This window comes from Malus sylvestris, chromosome 5 (assembly GCF_916048215.2).
Source record: "Malus sylvestris chromosome 5, drMalSylv7.2, whole genome shotgun sequence".
NCBI classification, from domain to species: domain Eukaryota; kingdom Viridiplantae; phylum Streptophyta; class Magnoliopsida; order Rosales; family Rosaceae; genus Malus; species Malus sylvestris.
The window spans coordinates 31,160,215-31,169,481 of NC_062264.1; the positions used below are offsets into that span (position 1 = coordinate 31,160,215).

At 39.0% G+C, this 9,267-nt stretch overlaps 2 protein-coding genes and 1 pseudogene across 4 annotated transcripts; 2 read left to right on the top strand and 1 right to left on the bottom strand.

Annotated features, from left to right (window-relative positions):
- Positions 1-278: 278 nt before the first annotated feature.
- On the top strand, positions 279-3,203 carry LOC126623319 (xyloglucan galactosyltransferase MUR3-like). Of its 3 annotated transcripts, none has more exons than XR_007623734.1 (3): positions 279-423; positions 555-2,911; positions 3,103-3,203. XR_007623734.1 is itself a non-coding variant. In XM_050292171.1 (3 exons), the coding sequence occupies exon 3, from the start codon at positions 1,063-1,065 to the stop codon at positions 2,824-2,826; it is 1,764 nt and encodes a 587-aa protein (XP_050148128.1). In that variant the 5' UTR covers positions 279-423; positions 555-624; positions 902-1,062; the 3' UTR covers positions 2,827-3,203. The 3 variants fall into 3 exon arrangements, 2 of the variants coding, with proteins under 2 accessions (XP_050148128.1, XP_050148127.1); XM_050292171.1 differs by having other exon boundaries at positions 555-624; positions 902-3,203; XM_050292170.1 differs by having other exon boundaries at positions 555-3,203.
- Positions 3,204-3,908: 705 nt separating this feature from the next.
- On the bottom strand, positions 3,909-6,322 carry LOC126623320 (uncharacterized protein At2g29880-like; annotated as a pseudogene).
- A 2,398-nt stretch (positions 6,323-8,720) lies between these two features.
- LOC126623744 (60S acidic ribosomal protein P1-like) lies at positions 8,721-9,267 on the top strand. Its single transcript, XM_050292725.1, has one exon. It carries the CDS (start codon positions 8,771-8,773, stop codon positions 9,104-9,106), a length of 336 nt encoding a protein of 111 aa, XP_050148682.1. The 5' UTR covers positions 8,721-8,770; the 3' UTR covers positions 9,107-9,267.

Consider the following 9,267-nt stretch of genomic DNA (forward strand, 5'->3'; position numbering starts at 1 on the left):
AATATTCCTAAACTGTAATATTATGTGATACTTTCAAATACGAGTTGGACTATGGACAAAAAGAGAGTGGGATTTTGTTTGGAGAGAAAATAGTGGGAATTTTTTAATTTATTTTTCGGTCACAAAAGGAAATGAGTGGGATTTTCAACTTTCATGCAACGTAATTTAAGGGAGTGGGGTGACATCACGCTCCTCAACGAGGCACGTCCTCCCATCATTCCACGCGGCAAGATCCTACCGGCTACCGACACGAAACAACCGCCGGCTCACTTTGCTAACGTGCGCCCCCCTTCGTCTCCTACGCGCGCGAGCATCGCAGTCATATTATATTCACTTTCATGTCTCTTTCCTCTCTCTCCAGGAGTCTAAATCTCAGCACAAAATATAAAAATTCTCGAACTTTCTCGGCAAATCGAAACCTCTGTAAGTGTCTCTGTCTTCCTTCTTTCGATTCGCTCCTCTCTCTTTTTTCGTGTTCAAGGTTCTAAAGTTTGCTAATTTTCTGTATTTTTAGCTGTTAACAGACTGTAAATTTCTGTATTTTTTATGTTCAGCTCCGAAGCAGGCGCAACTGGCGGAACCAACTCAGTCATTTCTTCTTCTGAGTCGTTGACTGGAGAACTGGTTTGTCCCTAGATTTGTTCGATTTCAGTTTGTTAAGGTTGCATCTGTGTACTGTATTCTTGTTCCTCAAACCCTCTATCTTTCAGCTGAAAAAAAAGTTCTCTGCTTTGCATTTTGTAGCTCAAAATATAAGCTCTAGAGTTACTTGTGTTGAAATTAGGGTTAGGGTTTTTGTTTTGCTATATTCTTTGTTGGTGTAAGTATTGAGATTTGAGATTTGGGTTTTTGTGTGAAATTGGTGATTCATTGAGTTGATTTGGGATTTGGGTTTTTGTAGGAAATTGGTGATTGATTGAGTTGATTTGGGATTTGGGTTTTTGTGGGAATTTGGTGATTGATTGAGTTGATTTGGGATTTGGGTTTTTGTGGGAAATTGGTGAATGGTTATGGGTGCGGGGTTTTCGGTTCGGATAGGAAGGTTGCTTGATTGAGTGGATTATGAATCCAATGAGACGCCGCTCTCCGACGAGTGTACCTGTGGAGCCAATGGAGAAGGGGACAGGAAAGAATCAGAATACAAGGATTTGTTTCTTGGCCTCTTTGTCTGTGTTCTTCTGGATGTTGTTGTTGTACTTCCATTTCGTTGTGCTGGGAGGTAGTACCGTGAATGAATCTTTCAATTTACAAGCTGGTCGTGTTTACTCCAAAGTGAAGCCTACCCTTGTAATTAATGATCTTCAGAGGGACAGCCAGAGCACTGAATCAACACCTATCCCTGTAGCCCCTGCGAAAAACAACCAGATCAATGAAGCGGAGAAGTATCCATTTATGAGAGCATTGAGAACTGTCGAAAACAAGAGTGATCCATGTGGTGGGAAGTATATTTATGTGCATGATCTTCCCTCGAGGTTTAATGAGGATATGTTAAAGGAATGTAGGAGTTTAAGCCGTTGGACAAATATGTGCAAGTTCACAACTAATGCTGGGCTTGGGCCTCCACTTGAGAATGCAGAGGGTGTGTTTGGGGATACGGGTTGGTATGCCACGAATCAGTTCGCTGTGGATGTCATATTTAACAATCGGATGAAGCAATATGAGTGTTTGACAAATGATTCATCTCTTGCTGCTGCTATTTTTGTTCCCTTTTATGCTGGGTTTGACATTGCCCGGTACCTTTGGGGTTTCAACATATCAAGGAGGGATGCTGCCTCACTCGATCTGGTTGATTGGCTTACGAAGAGGCCAGAATGGAGCATTATGGGTGGCAAAGACCACTTTCTTGTTGCAGGAAGGATAACTTGGGATTTCAGGAGACTTTCAGAGGAAGAATCGGATTGGGGTAACAAGCTTCTCTTTCTGCCAGCTGCTAAGAATATGTCTATGCTTGTGGTAGAATCAAGCCCGTGGAATGCTAATGATTTTGGTATTCCATATCCCACATATTTCCATCCAGCAAAAGATGCTGATGTGTTCATTTGGCAGGAACGAATGAGAAGATTAAAGCGTGAGTTCCTTTTCTCTTTTGCTGGTGCCCCCCGTCCTGACAATCCCAAGTCAATCAGGGGGAAGATCATTGATCAGTGCCGGAGTTCAAAGGTTGGTAAGCTGTTGGAATGTGATTTTGGGGAAAGCAAGTGTCATTCTCCAAGCAGTATAATGCATATGTTTCAGAGATCTCTTTTCTGCCTGCAACCGCAAGGCGATTCATACACACGAAGATCTGCTTTTGATTCAATGTTGGCTGGTTGCATACCTGTCTTCTTCCATCCTGGGTCGGCATACACACAATATACTTGGCATTTACCAAAAGATTATACAAGGTATTCAGTGTTCATCCCAGAGGACGATATTCGCAAGAGGAACGTTAGCATAGAGGAAACACTTAGTCGAATTACTCCTGAGCAGGTGAAGAAAATGAGGGAGGAGGTCATAAGCCTTATTCCAAGTCTGATATACGCCGATCCCCGCTCAAAGTTGGGGATTTTTAGAGATGCCTTTGATGTTTCTGTACAGGCCGTCATTGACAAAGTTACAAAGTTGAGGAAGGACATAATCGAGGGTCGTACAGATGATAACTTCATCGAAGAAAACAGTTGGAAGTATGCTTTGTTGGAGGAGGGACAACGTGAGGTAGGAGCTCACGAATGGGATCCTTTCTTCTCGAAGCCAAAGGATGGTAATGGTGATTCTGTTGATACATCTGCCGAAGCTGCGAAAAACTCGTGGCATAATGAACAACGACATCAATCATCGGGCAAATAACAGCACAGCAATAAGGATTTCACCAGTAGCTAATGCATGAAGACAACGATGAGCGGATGAGCCTTCCTGCATTGAGTTGCGGCAGGTACTGTCACGAAAGCTCATCACAGAACTCACCTTGAAAATATCCAGGCTCAAATCCAAAACATAGACCCATATGTTCTGCTTGTAGTGCATGTTTTTCGAAAAGTTTTTGTTTCTGCATTATGTAATTTTGTCTAGTAATTCTTTGTCATGTAAGTTAGCTGAGTTTTTGGTGTTCTTATTTACTTACAGGAAATAACAATGAGTAAATGATTAGTCCTCTACCATACAGACGCCTGTGTACGATGTTGCATACATACAATTTCCAGGAGCTATAAATTAGCTTTTTCTTCTTTTGTTTTGTTGGCCGTGACTTTAGGGGCGTAGTCAATTTGGATTTCAGAGGATTTTAATAGACTTTTTTTAAGTGACAGATTTTAAAGGATTATAATAGATTTTATAATTCTATATGGATTTTGATAGATTTATATGGATTTCCATTATAGATTTTTATGGATTTGTATGGACTTCTATCATAGACTTTCGCATAATTACTAGTTAAAGAAAGAGGGATTTATACATAGTGCATCCAAATGCATGAAATAATATGCCTTTCTGAGGGATGATTAGTAGGCCTACCCTTAATCATAGACTGGGAGACATCTAATCTAAATAGGATTGCTATCTGGTAGTTCATTCTCATAATCTCCACACTAGACTAAGAAATACTAATTGACGAGTCTACTGCCTATAAAGTGTAAGAAGGTCACCCACCAAAAAGGTCGTACCCAGTGCACAAGGCTCTCGCTTTACGCAGGGTCTGGGAGAGGTGAATGTCACCCACTAATTTAGAATAAAAAAACAATGAAACACAAATTCATTTAAGAAAAGAACAAAAAACACTGATATAGAAACCTAAGAAAAAGTGGAGAGTGTTCCATGAACACTACGATCAAGTAGAGTTCGGATTTCCTCAATTGGGGGAAGCCGACCTTTTCCTGTAACAACAACCAAAATTCAACAGAGCTAAATCCTACATTCTCACATAATATCATTAATTAAATTAAACACATCATTCATTAAACATAATCCAACATAATCCAATTAACAAAAAGTATGAATAAGCCAATTAAACATAATCCAAAATAAAACAAACAAATAAAAACTAATGTATCATGAGTCCAATCACATATCATTTCAAATTATAGCATATCCAATTTGACCGCTCTTCCGATGACATCTTCATAAATGCATCCTTTCTGGTTTTAGTATCGAGCAAAGCGACCGGTTAATAGCGAGCAGGTTCATCCAAATTTGGGGTTTCCTTGATGGCATCCCATATAGAATTTTGTCTTTCTCTATCCTTATCCCTTTTCTCCAACAGACTATGAACTCCTCGGAAGTCGGTGGCAATTGAACCGAGAGTAAGTGAAATATTTTTCCTAATTCTAGCTTGATTAGTGGTCTCAGATGATCTAGTATTCCCTTGGTATTGGGTTCTGTTTCGATTGATGGGGGAATCCTTGAGCTAGTTGCCTGAGTGGGTAAGAATGAGGATAATTGATCAAATGATGAAGTTTGGTGTGATGCTTGGTTTTGATTTAGTACAAAGCCTCCATTTTCCTCATCGTAAAACAAGTTCTCTATTCCAACCTATTCATCTTCCTCTATTCCACCTTGTCTATCTTCCACTACAAAAGTTCTTGCATCAGTTTCCTCACCCAATCCCAATGAGTGTTTTCCAGTAGCAGTTGCATCCCCAAGTACTATTTGCAAATCTTCAAAGTCATCACAAGATTTTTTACGAATGCTTCTTTGGTCTGGGTGGGCCTATAAAATAAACAAGAAAATCACAATTGTTCAATAAACTATAAGTATACACTCAAGTTACATATACTATTTTAAATAAAAGCCAAGAAGCTCACTCTAAAGTATTCTTCCCAAACTTCGTCATCAGCAACAAATCTCTTTGTGTTTGCATCCCACCCAAAGCCAGAGTTGCTTCTCATAAGCTGACTATACTTTTCATATTCTTTCTTAAAATATCTCATTCGACTTGTGCAATGCTTATAAGTTTTATTACACTTTAGTCTTTCATTAAGTGCCGGAAGTATTCTTGTCATCACAATATCTTTGGTTAGCAAGCCATTAGCATCACGCCATCCACTTAATGTAGCTTCAACGAGCTATTGTAACAGCACTTTGCTCTCTTCCAAAGTCCAAGCGCTATCATCACTCTTGGCCTTCACTTTTCCAATTTCTTGTTGTTTGTCTCCCATTTCTAATTACTAGTATGATGGAAGCAGTAGCAGTAACAAAATCAATTCAAGACATACTTAACAAAAACCATTTGAACCATACAATATGCAATGCATTAATAAAGGAGCAAAGTGCCTTAATTAACCAAAAAATGACAATGGAGAACTGAACACAGATTAAGAACTAAACCCAAATATACTTCTAATAAAAAAGAACAATTCTTGAATTCTCACATACCACAGATATTTAAGAAATAATAAAAACCCATCAAATTTATCCAATCCCCTTTCAATTATTTGGAGTAAAATATCCAAAGTTCCTCTTGGCTGGTTAAAAAAGCATGCATATTAGCTAATCTATTGCGTGTTAGAACAAGTCCATCCCTAAAAAAATGCGTCAGCACTCAGCCTATTTAATCCACTAAGTGAATAGTGAATAGTGATAGATTCCAATGTATAGACCAAATGCATTTCTATTCCTAATAAAAAATTACCTAGTCAATTTTATTAATTTTTATTATAAAATAATAAAAATAATAATTTTATTAAAAAAAAGAAGGTAAGTCTGGAAGCCCACGGTTTCACTAGAACCCTCTATTCTCTCCCTCTACATCCTCCTCAATTTGTTTCTCCGATCATCCCAAAACGCCAACTCTTGCCACTCCCGACGAGTCAACCTCCTTCTGCATCTCTCTCTCTCTCTCTCTCCCTCTCTCTCTCCATTCGGATTTGGAACTGCGTTTGTTGGGTAGAATTTTTGGGGTGGGTTGGTGATGGGTATTGGCAGTCTGGGAGGTGTTGCAATGGTATGCGTTGGTTCAGGGTGGGGATGGGTGCGCTTTAGGTGAATTACCTGCCCAAATTTCCACCCCTACCGTGCAGTTTCAACCTGCCCAAATTTCCCATACAATCCAATAAGTGAATTACCTACAAACACATCTAATGCATACCTACATTCAATCACATCTCCATGAACCTTCTTACCCAATCTCCAATCACGAGCAAACCCACAAGCCTTAATCACAAAAGGGAAAGTAAAATGATCAGGTCTGACACCACTGTACAGAGCAATAGCTTTGTTATACAGCCCATTGTCGACGAAGCCTCTGATCATGACATTCCAGAGGAAGACATCGGAGGCGGAGGAGATGGTGGAGAAAATGGTGTAAGCGTGAGAGGGGGAGCCCAGAGGGGCGTAGTGGGCGATAAGGTTGGTGCAGCGAAGAGGTTGAGGGTGTAAGTGTGAGATGACGTCAATTGAGCCGTCTGATTGCTCAGTTGATTTTGGGCTGGCCTGGAGACCAGCTTGGGCTGGATGCCAGCCTATCTACTGGGCTAGAGTGAAAAACCTGGGTGCCGGGCCATTATTTTGGCTGAGTGCCAGCCTATCAGTTCCCCAGTGGAACTGCTCTTAGGTTTTCTCTTTTCATTGCTATCAAACAGAAAAACAATACAATTGAAAAATAATCAACACAAAAAGCATGAATTCGGAGAAGCTAGGGATAAGTGGTATTATACGTATAGATATATATGTATGAGAAGGAAATAAGGTAGTAATTGATAAGTACACATGTAGCGGTAATCTATGAAACAAATCAACCAAGAATTATACGAGTTGGGAAGAGCAAAGCAATACCATGAGGGGATAAAGGAAGACGTGTGAGAGGAAGATTGTTTCACTTCTGTGATGAAAGTGAAAAGAAATCACATGGGGTAGGGTTGGATTCTTGATGGCACTTTGTATTTATACCACCCACTCTCAAATCCCTCAAAATCCCTCGGCCATTAAAATCTTAATAAATATTTGACATTCTCATTATGCCTAGATTTGAATGTATTCTTTACACTCTTAATCGAATACCCCTTGATATGGGTGTATTCTTCAAAATCCTCTTAAATCCTAATTTGACTACACCATGATTACATAATCTTTTAAAATTCTCTTTTTTAAACTATAATCGACTACACCCATATTTAAAGTCTATTAAAATCCTATCAAAACCTAATTTGACTACCCCCTTAGTAATGATCTTTCTACAATAATTTGGCCAGTTTATCAAATCACAGGTTTTACCAAGTCTGAAGCAAATGTCGAATTTGACCAAAAAAAAAAGAAAACAAGTGTCAAAAGAAGTAAGAACTAATATTTAGTACTACGGTTTAGTGATATTCTTTTTCACTTGAAAGTGAGAGGTCTTAGATTTAATTCTCATCAAAGAAGAATTTAACCACATTATTGCTAGCCCATTATGAGGTTTAGCTCACTCCTCCACCTCTTACTATTGATAATATCGTTTGAAGAAGAAAAAAAAGTAAGAACTATGAAGAATGAAAAGAATGTGGGACAGAAGATGAGCAATTGCACTTCACACACCATTTAAAAAAGGGAGTTTTAACAAAAATTCCGCGGTACTGTTCACTTTAACGAAAAACCACATTTTTACACTAAAAAGTCAAACATGATATTATTCACTTTACTCTTTATTTAGTCCTTATCGTTAAAACTCAAAGTTTTCAAACCCTTTTCATTAGTTTTCCTTTTAAAAAAATTGTCCCTCTTTGTGCATCGCATTTGCAGGCTCTTTCTCGCTAAAGTCCATGCATTAAGTTTCTTCAATTTGGGCTGAGCTGGGAGTTATATCTCTTGTCGCTTAACTTAGCGGGATTCTTGGCTGTCTCCGGATATATCCCCTTAAGGGGATGCATTTCCGGTAGGTCAAGTGATGTGAGATAAAAGAGGATATATTATTTCCCTTGGTTTCCAATAGACACCAACTTGTAAGTAGAGCTTTAGATGGTTAAATAAGCAAATGCCAAATACACAAAAAATTCTACTATATTCCTGTGTATGGCATGCATCAAACAATGGATGTTTAGGTGTGGCTTAAAAGGTCCAATGAATAAGGATTCAGCAGTTAAGAATCTCTCGATGTACTATAAGCCGAAGCGTTACTAGAAAATCCCCAAAACTTATAACTTTCAATTATCTCCAAGGCACATAAACAAACAAACTAACCCCTGTTGTTTAGTCTCTAATTCTACCTGACGATCTAAAACGAGATGCTTATCGCCTTGATTTATTTTAATCTTTTGCTCTATTATTCTTGCTTCAGCTGATTCACAAATTCTCTCATTCGTTTTGGAACTTTGAATATCCATGCTACACTTCTTTCTCCTTTGGTTCTTCGTGTGTTCTCTCATAAAGTTGAAGTTTATTTGCTTGCAATCCAAGTCACTTTGACTTTGCTTGCAAGCAACCCAACTAGCCCGATTTGGATTTCTTTCCCTGCAAGAAACTTTAATTGATTTCCTTTTTCCTTTTTTTTAACTGCAAACTAGCAATTTTCCCGTGAAAATTTATCAAAGAGCGAATATAAATTAAAATCAATAATGTAATTAATAAACGTATAACCGTTATAATAATTATAATCAAATATATAATATATTTCCTCAAAAATCAACGGCAAGGTTTTCTCCTCAAAAATCAACGGCTGGATTTTCTCTCAATGTCCTCGTAGGATTAGGAATACATCCCTAAACCGCCAAACCCTACCTAGAATCTCGACCTATAAATGCATGCTTTTGCGGTTCAATAGAAAACCCTAGAAAAAGAGAGCCCTCAATCTCCGATACCTCGTCTCCCTCAATTCGGTAGAAAAACGATGTCGGCTTCAGAGCTTGCTTGCACCTACGCCACACTGATCCTCCATGACGAAGGCATCCCCGTCACTGCCGAGAAGATTGCAACCTTGGTGAAAGCCGCTAACGTCCCTGTCGACTCTTACTGGCCCAGCCTCTTCGCCAAACTTGCCGAGAAGAGAAACATTGAAGATCTTGTCCTGAATGTTGGCTCTGGCGGTGCAGTTTCTGTAGCTGCCCCAGGTGTTGCCGAAGCTGCCGCCCCTGCTGCTGCTCCTCCACCAGAGGATAAGAAGAAGAAGGAAGAACCCGAGGAAGAGAGTGACGACGACTGTCCAATTTTCGATTTGTTCACTTAGGATCTCCTTTGAAACAAGACATTGACGTCCAATTTTCAATTAGTTTGCTGGTTTTTACTACTTAGTTTGAGATTAGTTACCTAATGATGAATATTGTAGTAGGGCTTTCATAATTTCCTTTTTGCTTATGATACGTATTGCTATATGGACAAATTGTTGTT